The 16,799-nt window shown below is 44.8% G+C and overlaps 1 protein-coding gene across 3 annotated transcripts in view; it reads right to left on the bottom strand.

Annotated features, from left to right (window-relative positions):
• Window positions 1–1,592: 1,592 nt before the first annotated feature.
• Window positions 1,593–16,799, bottom strand: part of Smyd4 (SET and MYND domain containing 4) — a 46,318-nt gene continuing 31,111 nt past the window's right edge. The window contains exons 5-11 of one of the 3 annotated variants that reach the window (NM_001105810.1): window positions 14,603–15,764; window positions 7,379–7,561; window positions 6,734–6,897; window positions 4,726–4,858; window positions 3,823–3,939; window positions 3,523–3,646; window positions 1,593–2,319 (exon numbers count right to left, since the gene is read on the bottom strand). In NM_001105810.1, coding sequence (NP_001099280.1) covers window positions 2,166–2,319; window positions 3,523–3,646; window positions 3,823–3,939; window positions 4,726–4,858; window positions 6,734–6,897; window positions 7,379–7,561; window positions 14,603–15,764 — 2,037 coding nt within the window. In that variant the 3' untranslated portion in view covers window positions 1,593–2,165. Of the gene's footprint in view, window positions 2,320–3,522; window positions 3,647–3,822; window positions 3,940–4,725; window positions 4,859–6,733; window positions 6,898–7,378; window positions 7,562–14,602; window positions 15,765–16,799 lie in introns of those variants that run through there. The other 2 variants (XM_063268677.1, XR_005489742.1) reach the window with 2 other exon arrangements.

The raw sequence follows: 16,799 nt of genomic DNA, 5'->3' as shown, positions 1-16,799 counted from the left end.
CTTAAAATTATCTCTCTCTCTCTCTCTGTATGTGTAATTGAGTATAGGTGCTTATGCAGGCCACAGGTGTTAGATCTCAGTTACCTGGAGTTACAGGTAGCTATGAATCACTCAGTGTGGGTATTAGCAGCTGAAATGAGGCTCTCTGGAAAGGCAGTGTGTGCTCTTAGCTGCTAAGACACCTTTTAGCCTTCTGAGCCCAGACTGCCCTCACTCCTGACGATCTAGTCTCAGCCTTCTGAGTGCTGAGACTACAGGTGTGTTACACTAGATTTTAATACAAGCACAGGTATTCTCAAGTTCGGGTCATACAAGACAATGAGAGTTTTGAATTCTGTTTTACGTAATATGATGAGTGTTTTGCCTGCATTTGTCTGTGCACCATGTACATGCAGTGCTCACAGAGGCCAGAAGAGGGCATCAGATTCCAGGAACTGGAATAAGATAGCTGTTAGCTGCTGAGAATTAAACCCAGGACTTCTAGCACTGAGACATCTTACCAAGCACCTACAAAAAGCTTCCATGCATAAAATAAGGCCCGCTATGTAAACTGCTAAACATATCTTTTGAGGAAGAGCACCTACTTTACAAAGTGTGACAGGTCTTTTAGGAACAAAACACATGGCATGTGTTTGGAATGGAATAACCATAGAGTTGTCTGAAGGACTAAACTTTTTCCTGAAGAAGCTCTACCCAAAACAAACTTTTCAGGTCACCTCCTTATCAGGGTAAGTTAATAGACAGCAGGAGAACCAAATGCTGCCCATTTCCCAGTCCCAAATGTTTGACACCCAGCTTCCTAAAAAGTCACTGCCAGGCGTCTTCAGGGCTATTTACTTCCTGCTTGTAATGCCATGGTAACCAACTGCTACTTCTTGGGCATGGCTAGGATGGGCAAGTTCTAAAAGGCAGAGTGTATGGACTTGAGTCTTCTTCTCATTAATTCATCCAAGCAAACTGGTCGCCAGTAATAATGTAATAAGTACGAATCAGAAAACCCTATAGCTGTCTGTCTGTTCCTGGTGGTCTGGACTACCACTGCCCATCCCTGGGGAAAGGGGCAGCCATCCTACCCTCTGTCTCAGTTAGAAACCCTCAGCAACAGTGCCCACAACCACAGCACTCAGGGGCATCTGGAGATGTACCCACGAGCCTCAGTCTACCAGTGACGACACCTTGGCGTGCCCTGCAGACTCTCAGCTCCTCTTGGCGTGCCCTGCAGACTCTTGGCCATTCGTTGTGCTCACATAGTTTGTACTTCATGTGTCAGCCTGAGGAGGTAGTAAGAAGCAATCTCAAGCTGGGCAAGGTAGACTTTGCCTGTAAACCTAGTACTTGGAAGGCTGAGGCAGGAGGATATGTTTGAGGCTAGACCAGCTTACAGAGTGAGATTCTGTGTGCAAATAAAGCAAGCCGAGCAGTCTGCTTTAGGTGTGCTAACAAGGAAGCCTTCATGTCATGAAGTCAGGCCTCCAAGACTGACTTGCATCAGTGCTTGGACAGCGAGTGCCAGGAAGACTCATGAAAGCCACAGAGTAAGAACTAGGACACTGGTAGGAAACAAATACAGAGTTGCCATCCCAAGAAACTACCCAATAGTAAGGCAGATCCATATTTATTTTTCCATTCACAAATTACACATCACCACTAGCCTCTTCTTAATGAAGAATTTAAGGAAGCAGGATATTGTAAGTGGAATTGTGTGTCTCTTGAGTAAAGAAGTCATACTGATTTCTTGCTATATATTATTTTTCAGTTACAACACAAGACTAAGAGTTGAAGTTCCCACTGGAGTGGAACACAGCACTTCATTACTACTAGACACCACAGGAATGTTCTAGGGACACAGATCCAGCATAGTGAGATGAAAACCCCAGGCTAGCATCAGCTGCCTGCACATGGCGACAACCCTTTAAAGCATCCGCCTCTACAGATGCTGGATTTAGTCTTTTCTGGGAATGGGGCTTCCGTCAGAGGGCAGTTAACTCCTGCAAGCAGCAGCCAGCAACCCAGGTGAGTGTCTCAATCTGTTTGCCAGTGCTCCCTATGCTAGACACTAGGCTAGGGTCAGTTGGGTAGGTCCCGTCCTTTCTGCTGAGAGCTCCAAGCCAACAGAATCTCTAACTCACCATAGAGCTCCTTTCTGGAGGGTGAGAATGCACACTCTACACTAAGGGCCGCACAGGGGTGAAGGACGAGTCCAGTAAGCAGGACCTCATCTCCCGGAGCTCCTGGACCTCATCACTCTCAGGGCCACAGTGCACCAACAGGATCTTTTCTGCCTTCCATATGGCATCCAGAGCTTCAGGCACTGCCAACCTGAAGCAAGAAAGGGAAGCCTGTCAGTTCACTCCCTCAGTCTAAACAAAAGCTGACTCCTTTCTGTACAGAGGTTCACTGCATCCTCCAGGGGCTTATGGAGGGCATGAAGGGTCTGAGTTCCTTGGCCCTCTAGGGTCTCACCATCTGAAAGTAGAGATAAGAAACTTTCACGAACATACTGCAAAGCATACTTGAGAAAACTGTGTATGTGTGTAATAGACTCCAGGATCCTGAGAAAAATGGGCAAATTCAAAACCTTTTTTAAAAGCTTTATATAGAGGTGTTCATTTTGGAGTGCCCGTGTCTAACCTGACTGACTCCCTCTCTCTAACCTTGACCTCGGCTCTCAGGTCCTTCTTTCTCTCTGACCAAACATGCTGTTTCAATGTCTGGGTATCAGGTAATATGCTTCAAACCCTTTCTCTTACCATGAGATTTTATCAAGGTTGGAGGTATGGTAGTCACACAATACTGGATTGGGGATATACTTCACATCGAGTGACCTCCGTGGCACACTGGGTGAGGAACCAGCTCATCGGCACTACTCTTCCTTGTATTCTACTTTTTGTGCAGAGCTAGGGACAGAACTAGGGCCTTATGCATGCCACCAACTGAGTAGTTCCCTCAGCTTCTTATTTCAGTCTCTGGCAGGGATTTTCAGCCTTCACATAACTAACTAGGACCTCTCCACTGTGAGGCTGTCCTGTGCACTGTAGGTCTAGCCTTTACCCACTAGATGCTGGCAGTACCCTCCCCTCGAGCCATCACAGTCAAAGCCGTCTCCAGACATTGCCAAATGCCATTTGAAAGCAAAACCCTTCTGGTTGAAAACAACTGCTTTAAAAGGAATAGGAGGCAAACCAGGGGAAAGGCAGAGCCCTGGAGTTAAGAGAGCTGGGGCTGAGCCAACCAAGCTCCCTTGTGATTAAGCAGGGAGGAATGCTAGAGTCGGGAGAGGTTGCCTGGAAGTCCTCCCTGGGAGGCTCAACGCAGACCTAACGGCTTTCTCCACATCTCTCAGGAGGAAATTCAAAGCTTAAAGTCCATCAGTGAAACAGAGGGCAAAGATCTGTCCTAAGAAGGAAATAGAAGTTTCAAAGTGCTTTAAAGCACTGTAGCAAAAAGCCACACACAGAAGCGCCTAGTAAAACACAAAGCACTGTGTACCCTGGCCAGACACGAAGAGAAGGAAAGACCTACCCATTGAACAAGACTTGGGCCAGTTTGAAGAGCTCATGGCCAATTTCAACACTGGATGGCCCATGGCGAGCCTCAACCACCTGGAGACTCTTCTGTACATGGGCAGCAGACTGTCGCCAGTCGCCTGTGAGAAGAAAAATGTCTCATTTCAGAAAAGAAACACCATTAGTCCAAGGCTCTGAGGGTGAGGAAAACAGAATGGGAGGAGAAGAGTGCAGATTTAGACGGCAAGAGAGAAACAAACAGATGAGGCAAGGGTCGTACTGAGCACACGGCACGGAGGGAGAACTGTGGCCATACCTAAGGTAGCATAGGCCTGGGCCAGGCCGTCTTCAATTTCTCCCAGCACGGTGTGCTCTGCTGACAAGAAGTTCTCAGCAGCCCTCTGGCACTCCAACAACTGCTGAATGGCTTGCTCTATGTATTCAAAGGAAAATGTCTCACAACAGATATAGACCTAGTCCTGGACATGAGAGAACAGGCCGCAAGGTCTTTATAGGCTGGTCAAAGTGGAAATGCCCCTTTATCTCACTGAGTCAATAACCCACATTTCAGGGAAGCTGTTGGTTGCTTATGTTTTCTGTTTCAGTAGAAAAAGGTATTAGATGAGGCCTCCCCAAATTTACCCTGGGCTCCTAATATCCATTTTCCAGTACAAACACCTGTACATTTCTCCTGTAATCATTGGTTTTCTTGACTTTAGGCTAAAGGTCTACTTAAGAATCAAGGCTAAAATAGTCAAAATAGATTCCTACCATGTCAGGCTCTAAAATCAAGTTCTGCAAATCCCTTTCTGAAAAGAGAGGAGTCCTTCCCTCCCTCTCTCAGATCAGGCTAGCTACCAAGCTCTACTCCTGAGCCACACCACCAGCTGCGAGCAGGACTCAGGACTCACTGCTGCTGAGGGCAGAGCAACTTTCAGGAGCTTAGGTTGTTAAGCTGGGGTTACGATGATGACATAGGACAAAGCCCATGGAGATCAGACAGCCTTTCTGGTGCTTAAGCTGCCAGAACTATCTGGAGCACCAGAGTAACTGCTGGTCAAAGTCTGTTCTCACTGGCCTACACAGCCATCTTGTGGCAGGTGCTGGGATAATTAAATTCAAGTCCTCAATCATTTATTGAGGACTGCTCAGTAAGGCAAGGTGATACCAGAATAAACAAGGGAAGGGCTGAGGCTTAGGGCGAGGGAGCCAGTCTCACCTGGTCTATCACTCCTGAGAAGCTTCTGGGCTGTGTGAACCTGTTGCTGAAGGTCCTGCAGGCGGGAGACCAGTCGGTCCCTGCTGACAGAGTTTGTGCAAGATTCGTTGCTACAGCTCAGCACATCATTTCCCTGTGGAAGTCAGTTCCATTTTTATTCCTAAGCTAGAACAGTTATCAATACTGCATGTTGCATGTACATGATAAGAACGAGACTTCTGCAGTAACACATGCAAACAAGGCCTGAGTGAATTTGGTCTGATAGGAATGCTAATGAAGGCAGTAGCTGACCCCACTCTGAGGTTTCCTTTGGACGGAACTGACAGAGTTGGTAATCCTTTCTCCTTAGCAGCCCCTCTCATCTCTTTGGGACCAGGCCTTTTTTTTGATGAACACATGTATAATAGATATTTTAAAAAGCTATAAGAAAACCAATATAGAAAGCTGGATGGGTGTTGGTAGCGTACACCTTTGATCCTACACTCTGGAGGCAGAGGCAGAGGCAGGCAGATGAATTTGAGGGCAGTCTAGTCTACAGAGTGAGTTCTAGGACAGCCAGGGGTACACAGAGAAATGCGGTCTCAAAAACAAACAACTAACAAACACAGAAAGCGTGGTGACACACTGCAGTAAAGTGGCACTTGAAAGCTAAAGGCAGTAGGATGGCAAGTCCAAGGCCAGTCAGAGCTATGGAATAAGTTCTAGATCAACCCTGCAGGGGAAGGAAGGGAGGAAGAAGAAGCAGCAGCAGGAGATACGGCTCAAAGGATAATCATCTTACTAAGAATCTATCGGAGAAAGCCAGGTATAGGCCTATAAATATCACTGTACTTGAGAAGCTGGGACACAGGGATCTCGAGTTTGAGATCTGAAGTGAACTCTAGGTTAGTTGGGGATACACAGTGGAAGCCTGTCTCAAGAGTGAGGGAACTCTAATGCACAGGGTGCTCAGGCCCAGCATGGTGGCACACCTGGGAGGCAGAGGGCAGGCCAGCCAAGGCTACACAGTGAGACCCTTCCTAAACAACAAAACAAAACAAAAAAAAAGGGCTAGGGAAGGTTTCATATTTGACCCTTGGGTTTACAATTTTAGCTTCTCAACACAGCCAATTCTACTTACTGTATTCCTAATGAGAAAGCCACGCTCTGGTGTGGAGAACATTTTCCACTGAGGCATGAATGTTGGAGACCCCAGTGTCTACTCCATTACTGGGTATTAACACTTTTCTAAGGGTCTGCTCTCATGCTCTCCACTGTGGCTCTTTCTTCTGGAAAACTATGTGGGTCGGATTTCCCAGTGGTTACTACAGAGTGTGTCTGATGAAGCCAGTTCAGAGAGATGGAACTGAGCAGACAGAAAATCCATGATTTGAGTCCCTGGATTAAGCTGCATCTGAAACAGCTCCTTGGAACAGTTCTCTTATGTCACTTAAGATTGGCCTCAGACTTGAGATCCTTCTTCCTCAGCCTCCTGGGTGCTAGGATTACAGGCCTGAGCTACCAAGCACCAAGCCTCATACAGAACTTTTGGTTTTTTTTTTTTTTTTTTTTTTTTTTTTTTTAAGATTTACTTATTTTATTTATACAAGTACACTGTAGCTGTCTTCATGCATTCGAGAAGAGGGCATTGGATCCCATTTACAGATGGTTGTGAGCCACCATGTGGTTGCTGGGAATTGAACTCAGGACCTCTGGAAGAGCGGTTAACGCTCTTAGCTGCTGAGCCATCTCTCCAGCCCCCGATACAGAACTTTTGATGACTTATTTGGGCAAAAAAATTTATAGTTTGTTGTTGTTGTCCCTTTGGGTAAGTTAAGATTTTGTGTCGTTTATAAGGAAAATATTAGGAAATCCAACCTGTGGTGGTTTGTAGGGTCAGGGGACATGTAGATGACTTACAGGAATAGAAGCAGTGATAGTGCCTGCTATATACCCTGGGTGGTTTCTCCAAGTGACTGACAACCTTTAGCTGGAGCACTGACCCCTGGAAACAGTAGGGAAGATTTACCTGCATGGGCACTCTGCAAGTGTTACAACAGAAGGCTTCCCACCTGGGTGCCACAGCTGCTCTCAGTGTCTCAGCGTGACAGGCTGGACAGCTGCAGTCAAAGAAGTACTGAGAACTCAGCCTCTGCTGCCTCTCAGCAACACCCATCCGGCTCTCATGAGGCCCTGGAGAGAGATTACCCTCAGTTCCCATTCACATCAAGACAGTCAGAGCCTACTCAACAGAGGTCGTCATGTGACTGAGATGGTACTGGGGTGGGGCTCTGGCTCAGTGATAGACACTTGCTTATCTTGTGGGGCTGGGTACTATCTCCTATCATCTCAAAAACAACAACAAAACACAGGGGGAAGTGGCTAAGTTTCCAAGCTGCTGGGACAGGAGGGAAGAGAAGCCAAGAAGGTGCTCCTCACTAATTTTCGGGAGGGGCAGTCTACAAGGCTTCAGCATGGTGGTTCATGGTTCATGGCCCACAACAGACCTTTTTATTACAGCCAGAGACCTTTTGCATTGGCCTAAGGATGCATTGCCTTTTCCAGGAAAGAGTCAGAGGATTAGTGGAGGCACCCGCCCAGTACTTGCTGATTCCTGTCCCCTATTCTTTTCCTGTGAGGCACAGCAGGGCAGTGGAAATAAAGGCTGGCTCACCGTAGCAGTGCAGAATCTCTTGTCCTTTTGCGATCTGCTGTGCTGCCCGGATGGTGGCGACAGTGCTAGTGAAGGACACACTGGTGTTGGGACTGCAGGAGTGGTTCAGGAGGCTGACAACAGGAAAGACGCCTGTGGCAAGGCGTACCTGCCTGCTGTTGGTAATGATGCTCTCTTTAGACCCTGGAAGTACAAGAACAGAAGGAAATATGCATCAGGACATTTGTCCTGTCCTTGTCATCTATTCCTTAGAAGAAGAACTGAGCAGCTGGGCCTGAAGCCCATCTGAGTCATGGCTCCACAGCCGGATCCAATGTAAATCAGATGGAGCATGGCTCACAGCAAACTCTGGTCCCCAGGAAGCAAAGTGAATGAGCACATGAAAAGTCCACTGGAACCTAACCATTATGCTGTGAGCCACTCAAAACCCCAAGATTAGAATTTATAAAAAAATAATCAAAAAGGGACTCCAGTAGGGTGCTTTCTAGACAGCTTCATAATGCTCGCAGGACGCAGAACTATATAACACTCCAAAGATTATCTCCCCAAGATGTTTGAAGTCCAAGTGCTTTGGTTTAACTACTCTTTGGATGGCTATTGGAATGAATGTCCTGTTAGTGCAGCTCACTTTATTTACTTATGCAGCCTTAGGAGTATACACAAAACCCACAGCCTTCTTCATCTTGTCCTTTGTCTAAAATTTTTGGAAGCTGCTCTGCATACCGTCTGTGTATGTTTTATTCAAAGTAATCTTATGTCCCAGACAACCTCTTTGTAGTACATACAGTCAGCCAGCAAGACAAGTGCAAATCTAAAAGGAAAAAGGGGCCCTCTCGGCAGTGATGCTGGTCTCCATGAACCTCCATTCGCACATATGTGAGCTCTTCATACCATGTGCACGGCTATACTTAGTTAGGTTAGATTTCTGTTGCTATGGCAAAATCTATTTGGAAAAAAAGCAAAGGAAAGGTAAGCTGAGGGACGCATGCTTGTAATTCTAGTATTTGAGAGGCTGGGAAGAAAGGATCAGGCTGGGCCATAATAAGTGATCTTGGCTTAAACAAAACCAAACAAAATCAAACCAAAACAGGCAGAAGAGGAGTTGGGGAGGTTTCCTCCCACTCTGCTCCCCACCCCACCCCCAGTTAACAGTGGTCAAGGTGACACGCAAGACCCAAGCTGTAACAGCCTAGTGTTCCTCAAACAAAATGCTAACTGGTTATATAGCTGCTCAGGCCAAAGAAGTTCAGCCGCAGAGAACCTCCACTGGGGAACACACAGCAGGGTTTTCTAGCAACGGCAAGACTGGCAAGACCGTGATAAACTAGAGGAGGCAGAAAACAGCTCTGTGAAGCACAACAGCCCTGGGGCAAACAAAATGCCAGTCCCACTCCAGGTTCATCACAGACACAGCATTTCCAGAGGCTCCGAGGAGGACTGAATACTTACAATGGTTTTTGTAATAGGCAAATACACACCAGGAATAGGTAGGATATATATGTAAGATTTGCTACCTAGAAAAGCTTAAATTATGATCATAGCCTTGGTTTAAGCAAGAGGGAAATAATATTTCCAATAACTGGATGAAATGTGCAAAACACTGATACTTAAAGGGAAACGATTTTCTAAAAAAGTGGGAAACGATCAGATAACTATGGTGTCATTGTCCTCATGCCCAGAATCCTAACTAATCGCTTATCAGAAGTAACCAGTCTGGATACAAATGTAATGAACAAAGAAAACACCACGAACCATCATGTGAAAATGTTTGACAAAGGAAAAAAATTAAATATAAGAATTATGTTGTCTTTCTGCAGACAATCCTATTATCTGTTGCTATGGGGGACAGGAACAGGGCATGTAAATACAATTCACAGGGAATCCAAATGACTCAATTTTAGTTAATAATTCTACAAACTGCATTAACATCTTTCATCAGAGCTTCTCCAAGTGCTTAGCTGGTTTGAGTGCCTGTCCACGCCTCCCATGCCTACCTTCTGGAACATGTGCTAATGAGCACTGAGAACGGTTAAAGGTAGGCAGCAGGAAGGAGCTGTGCACGCACCAACAATTTGTCGTCTGAATAATCAGCGTCTGCATAATTAAAAGTTGACTTGCATTCTCAACTACTGATAACTGGCAGGCTCTATTAGAACAGTTGCTAAAATTTTCTCAGAAAAATGACTGCAATACAGTGAGTAATGTCAGCCTCGTGAGTTATTTATAGATTATCCTCCAGCAGAGGAAGGCTCAGGAACTGAGTAGGGTGCTGGTGTCAGAGTTGAATGTCTCTCTAATTATTTCTAAAGAATTGAGTATTGATTCTTAAACATTACTCAATATTTCGCACTAGTCACCTATTAGTGGATAACAGGAAGAGAGAATATAGATGACTGCATCAGCCGCAGCTAATAGGTGACATTTTGTATATAAAAAAAGTGAGTGATTCTTTAGCAAAAGTGTACCTTGGATTTAAGTGTCCCTGGTGCATTTCAAATGGGATTTAAGTAAAAGAAAAACAACATAAGGACTCATTCATACTTCCAGGACATAGCTACCCTGATAACTGGTCTGCAGAATGAGAAGTGTGTAGGTGTCAGGTAATCAAGGGAAAGCAAAGGGCAGCTAGCTAACTCAGAGCCACACAGAGCCTCAGCAAGGCTTGGTAGACAGGAATTCTGATACATCACAGATGTGCCCTCCCCACAGGGACAGAACCACACACACCTGCACCACGGTCTGGGCTCATCAGTGGCCAGACCTACGCCTTGGGATGGGAACAGAGAGAGGCTTTTGAGGAACTTTGATTAAAAAGAATTTATGCAAAGATAATAAGATACGTTCTTATAGTTCTTTGTCAAAGTCTATCCTAGTTAACACTGTAATCCTTCTTCTGTGCTACTAATGAAACAGCTGCTAATGAAATTCAATGAGAACACTAAACTGGGAGGTGTCGGAACCCAAGGAAACAATAAAAAGGGATATAACAAGATCAGAACTCTGAATAGACTGAAACAGAATCAAATGGTAGGAAAATAGGAAAAAAGGAAGCGAACATTGCTGGTGGTGTGTAATTGGTACGACTCACCTGGAGGGCAAATCTGAGGTATGTATCAAGTGCCTTAAAACTGTTCATATGAAAATATTCTTAGCACCTAGATTGCTTCTGTTATTAAAAAACTAATTAAAATTACAGAAGGAATACATGGTAGTTATGAAAAATTAGAAGCTGAAAATTATAAGAGACAAGGACAGTCATTTAAAATACAATTAGGCAGGGCCAATGGTTCTGTCCTATTGTCTTTGGAGTGGCCTCGTCTAGTTCTATATATGAGATTATTACTGCTGTTATTATTAGACCAGGCTGGCCTCCTCCTGCCTCTGCTTCAGGCTCATGAGTGCTGAGACTGTAAGCATGTGACTCATGTCCATACTAGCTGTATGGAAATTTTGACATAATTTAGGACAAGGGCACATGGTGATTTGTAAGCACTTATTTTTACATTATATGCCATGGCCATTTAAAAACATCCCAATCTAAAATGCATTAAACATGTAATTAAAAAGAAAACCAACTATCTTAGTTAGGGCTTCCATTGTTGAGATACAACATCATGACCAAAAACTACCTGGGGAGGAAAGGGTTTATTTCCTCTTACAACTCTCATGTAACAAGCCTTCACTGAGGGAAGTCAAGGTAGGAACCTAGAGACAGGAACTAAAGCAGAAATCATAGAGGAATGCTGCGTTGTGGTTTGCTCAGCCTGTGTTTTAGATATCCCAGGGTGGCAGCATCCACAGTGCCCTTCCACATCAGTCATTAATGTGCCCACAGGCCAATCTTATGGAGGCGTCTTCTCATTTAAGGTTCCTTCTTCCAAGACATGTCTAGGTTTGTATCCGGTTAACAAAAACTAATCAGGACATCAACAAAATGACACTGCCAATGTCATACACAAAATGGTATCTTTATTTAACTTCTAGAGAGGATATAGACTGTCACTTCTATCATGATAGTACGTTTGGTAGTGTGCATTTATGAAGTTTCATGAAGAGGGTGTGGGTGTGGTCCAGCTGCTAGGCAAGCATCAGGCCCTACACGTATCTCAGGATGGAAAGTCTCCTTTATGAAATAAATCCCTTGGTTTTCTTAGATGTCTTGAGTTCTGTTATTTCACATTAACACCAATACCCTGGTTTACTTGTAACTTTTTTTTTTTTTTGCTTTTGTTTTTTTGAGACAGGGTTTCTCTGTGTAACAGCGCTTGCTGTGCTGAACTCACTTGGTAGACACTCGAATTCACACAGATCCTTCTGCCTCTGTCTCCCGAGTGCTGGGACTAAGGGTGTCATGCTATTTGTCATTCTTGGCAAGCGCAAATACGCCCATTACTGTTATAGCAGTCACCTTTGTGAACAGAACACAGAAGGCTCTTCTGTTTGTTTTCAAGACAGGGTTTCTCTGGGTAGCCTTGGTTATACTGGAACTTGATCTGCACATCAGGTTAGCTTTGAACTCAGAGATTTACCTGCCTCTGTCTCCTGAATGCTGGAATTGTGTACCACCACACCTGTTGAAAATACATTTTCTGGGGCTAGCAAAATGGTAACTTTCCATGTAAGCCAGATGCCCTCTTCTGGTGCCCATGCTTATGTGGTGACTGGTATCATTGAGCCCAGCATGCCTAGGGCAAAATGGGAGGTGGAAACAGAATAACTGTCTTAAAGATCATGTACAAAGTGTAGGGGGCAGGAACAAGAGAGACTGTGCCTCAAAATCAGGTAGAAGGACAGACTCCACTCCTGAAAAGTTGACTCCTAACCTGGATACATGTACTGTGACCTTTCTACAAGTTGAGCCTGGTCTACAGAGTAAGTTCCAGGATACCCAGAGCTATGCAGAGAAACCCTGTCTCAAAAAAACATAAACCAAACCAAACCCAATCAAAACAACTCAGGTCTTCAGGCTTAGAGGCAAACACCTTTACCTGCTGAGCCATCTTCCTGGCCCAGATTTGGATTTTTTGTAGCAGTGGCTCAAAGAGTCAAAGAAGGCAGAAAAGAATACAGACACTTGTTGGGCCCTGCTAATTAATTAATGTCAAAGTTTCTCATTGTCTTGATAGCCTTCTGAAGCTCGGCTCAAAATGGGGGACTTCTTTTACCAGGGCTCCTCCTTCTCTGACTTTGTCTGGGGAGCCTGAAACCCCCATACCCTCTGCCATACATGACCTTGGTGAAATTGCAGCCACCCTCCCAACCCCCTAAGGAACCTGTTCAGCAAGCACCTGAGACCTGGAAAGCTTCCCCATGCTAATGAGGCATCTCAGTACTTAGCTTTTAGCCAATGAACTTTGCCCACCCTGGATAGTCCTATCCCCTTCCCTAAAACTATATAACCCTTGATTTACCTCAAATAAAGTATATGCATACAAGCTCATCCTGAATAAAAAAATATGCACAAGATAAGATCGTCGGAGAAGGTCTTCACCTAAAAGAGCTGTAACACTAAGAAGGTCCTTGGAAAAGGCCTTCTCCCCCATCCCTTCCTGCCCCCCAGCATTCATGCCCAGCTGGACAGGGATGCTGCAGAATTCCACTCATCCTGGACCACTTCACCCTTCCAGCCCAGTGTGCAGCAGTGTCTGGATATCCTGAGAGGGACAAGTGTAAGACACAGAACTGCAGCTAGATCCCAAAGTACATACCTCAGAGACTAACTGGAAATGTGATTTAATAGAACCATGGGCCACATAAATGCTAGTTTTCAAATCCTACTGCTTTAAGATGGGGGAAAAAAATCCATGTCACAAAGAACACCTACATATTGTATAAATTGGCAGTTAAATTAAGATGATCTGTACACACACACACACACACACACACACACACACACACACACACAAGGATGGCAAAATCTGGACAATGTAATATGAAGTCTGAGGAGTAAGCTTCTGTAGTTTAGTTAGGCTGACAGAGTATTAATCTGTAAATAAATCCTAGGTTTAGGCAACATCTACCTTCTTCCCTTTCAGCATAATTAACTAGAAAAGGAGATGGGGAGATGGCCCAGCAATTAAGCCATACTTGCTGCTCTTCCAGAGGACCTCAGTTTGATTCCTAGCTCTCAGACATAAGTGTCTGGAGCTCCAGTTCCAGGGAAACTGATTCCCTCTTCTGGCCTCCCCAGGCACCAGACATACATGTGGTACACAAACATACATGCAGGCAAAACACTCAAACATATAAAATAAATATTTTTCTTTGTTTGAGACAGGGTCTGTCTATGTAGTCCTGGTTGGTATGGAGCTTGCTATGTAGACCAAGCTGAACTCCAATTCACAAAGATCCTCCTGCCTCTTTGTCCTAGGTGTTGAGATTAAAGGAGTACAATGGGGGTTTGGGGGGGGCAAAAAATAAAACAAAAACCCCCAAAACAACAACACCACCTTAAAGAGAATGTTCTCTTCTTTGTGCATGTCTGAGGGCCCAGGCATGTGCTTGCCTATGGAGGATGATCACTTCCCACCACACACAGGAAGTTACCAGGGATTTGAACTCCAGTCTTCATGCTCCCACAGCATGTGCGATACCGCCGAGCCGTCTTCCCAGGCCCTCAAAGGCATTTTTTGATAAATGAAAACCACTTAATAAGAACACTAGATGGTTGGGGAGATGGCTCAAGAAGTAAAAGTGCTTGCTCCTAAGCCTAACAACTTGAGTTTGATCTCTAAGACACACAAGGTAGAAGAGAACTGACTCATGGACTCGAAATGGATAAAAGTTTAAAAATACTCTAGTTTTAAATTTTTAATTAATTTACTGTTAGTGTTGTTAATTTATTTATTTGAAACAGGATCTCACTATGTAACCTGGTGGAGATCTCACTATATTGTATAGACTAGGTTAGATTCAGAGATCTGCCTGCCTTCGCCTCTTGAGGGCTAGAATTAAAGGAATGTGTTGTCACCACAAGTTTTTAGGAGACAAGTGCTCACATAGTTCAGACTACAGTTGTCTTGAACTCCTAGTCATCCTGTCTGGAGCTCGCAAGCTCTGTGTGTGCTCACAGCTTCTCAACAGCATGATGATACATAGGACAGCTGTGCTTTCCTTTAGGTCACTGATTTGTTTGATGCTAATCTTCCTTTATAGTTTTTTCTCCTTAAACATTAGCTCTTGGAATACCAATAATGCAAGTAAAAAACCACACTCATGACTTACCGGCGTAGCATATGGAGGTGATCGCCTGGGCATTACACTGCAGCTGTAGCATGTGTTGCAGCATGGCTACTCCCCAAACAGTCAAATCTGTACACAGCCCTGGAGTCACTGCTTTCAGCCTGGGGGACTTTAAGCCCGTGGTTTGGGCCTGCAAGCTGGTAGCTTTGAGCTGTCTGCACAGTGCGGAGACACTGACTGCACAGATGAATTTGTGTTCTGGGCTGTGTTTTTCAGTATGGGGCAGAAGGCTGAGGACAGCATCATAATTATTTTCATACTTCCCATTGACATTACATCCAGGAATGGAGGGTTCACATGTTTCGCTGTTCTCTTCACTCTCCCCCTGATTTGTGTAACCAAATGTTTTGACCAGATCCTTGCTTTCGGGTAAACAGGTATCTTTGCGACCAGTCTTGTCACAAATCATCCTTATAACTCTGTCCACATCTTCAAATCTGGCTAAAAGAGTCATCCTCAGGGCAACGTGGCAGAAGACCCCGAGTGTGAGGAGTAGCCCCCCCAGAGAGCACTCTGTGCTATGGTAGTGGTCCCACGCCTGCTGCACGCATTCCTGGCTACAATACTTGGCATAGCTACAGCCACCACAGGGTACTGTGGCCAAAGTATGCCTCAGACATCGGTGACAGTAGAGGTCTGCACTGGTAACTCTAGTATCCCACTTGTTCTCTAGGCAATGACGCAGTGGTGGCATTTCTCCTGGGTTAAGGACACTTACAAAAGCATCTTCCTTCACCAGGAGTTCTCCTGGGAGAATGTCTTTTGTGGCAACTAGATGGCGGCCTTTCAGAGGGTCTGTGCATAAGCTGACAGAGAGGGACGCCCCAGAAATCTGTTTGTTCTCTTCCCCCAGGGCCATATCCTCCAAGGCTTTGGTGAGAGCTGCAGGGAAAGATTCTGGGAGAGTCTCCTTTTCTTGGATCTTCATTTTTAGCTGCTGGACATTCCTCTGCAGAATCTGATGAGAGGAAGGCATCAGGGTTGGCTTGGTAGTGAGGCTGTTTTCCAGATCACTGATGGTCTGTCTTGCCTCCTGGAGTCTCCCCAGGTTCACCAGGCATTCTGTCTTACGAATCATCAACTTGGGCTGCAGTCTTTCAGGATACCCATGCATACCTGCTCTCACTATGTCTTTAAGACATGCCTGAAAACAAAAGGAAATTCAGGATGACCCGTGGTCTCTACTCTTCACTATGTGCTGAAGACGAAAAACCATGGGCATGTAAAGGACCATGGAGAGTGGGCAACTTCAGCCGAGAGCTTAGGCCTTAAATTACATCCTGGGTTCTGTTTCATGATCTTTCCTTTTTCTCTTTTCCTTCCTCCTTCCCTCCCATTCATCTCCTTCCCTCCCCTCCTAATGCTGGGAATTGATCTCAGCTCCTGTATGATCTTTTGATTGAGTGACAGTTATACTTTGCCTCCCAAGTGCTGAGATTAAAGATTAAGCCTGTCTCACCACTACCGGCTCAATAGTTCCATTTTTTTTAAAAAAGATTTATTTATTTATTTTATATAAGTACACTGTTCCTGTCTTCAGACACACCAGAAGAGGGCACTAGACCCCATTAGATGGTTGTGAACCACCATGTGGTTGCTGGGAATTGAACTCAGGACCTCTGGAAGAGCAGTCAGTGCTCTTAACCACTGAACCATTTCTCCAGCCCAATAGTTCCATTTTTTTAAGAGGAGAAAGTCTTAGAAAATTAAGAAGGTAGGTTTTGCTGGGCTTGGTGACGCATGCATTTAATCCTAGCACTTGGGAGGCAGAGACTGTCGGATCTCTGTGAGTTTGAGACAAGCCTGGACTGGTATATATATTGAGCTTGAGAACAACCAGAACCACATAGTGAGATTCTGTCTCAAGAAAAAGGAATATTCACTGAGTGAGTAAGAGGCAAGGTGTGATCTTACACAGGCAAGTTAGGTTTTCAATGTCTTTGTTTCTCATCTGAAAAAGAGCTGATTCATCAGTAGACCCTTTTAGGATAAGATAAATTATATATCTAAAGTGATGAAAGGAACTCCTGGATATGTTCAATAAATGATCATTATTATTAGAAGTAAAACAGATGATCAATATAGGGAGTGATGAAGGGATGAATTCTTCCTAAGTTTTTCTCCACTTGTCCTTAGGAGTCTAAGTTCTTAGGCCCTACGGTCGGATTCTTGGATCTTT

This window comes from Rattus norvegicus, chromosome 10, assembly GCF_036323735.1.
Source record: "Rattus norvegicus strain BN/NHsdMcwi chromosome 10, GRCr8, whole genome shotgun sequence".
In the NCBI taxonomy this organism is placed as follows: domain Eukaryota; kingdom Metazoa; phylum Chordata; class Mammalia; order Rodentia; family Muridae; genus Rattus; species Rattus norvegicus.
This window is presented reverse-complemented; position numbering and strand designations above follow the sequence as displayed.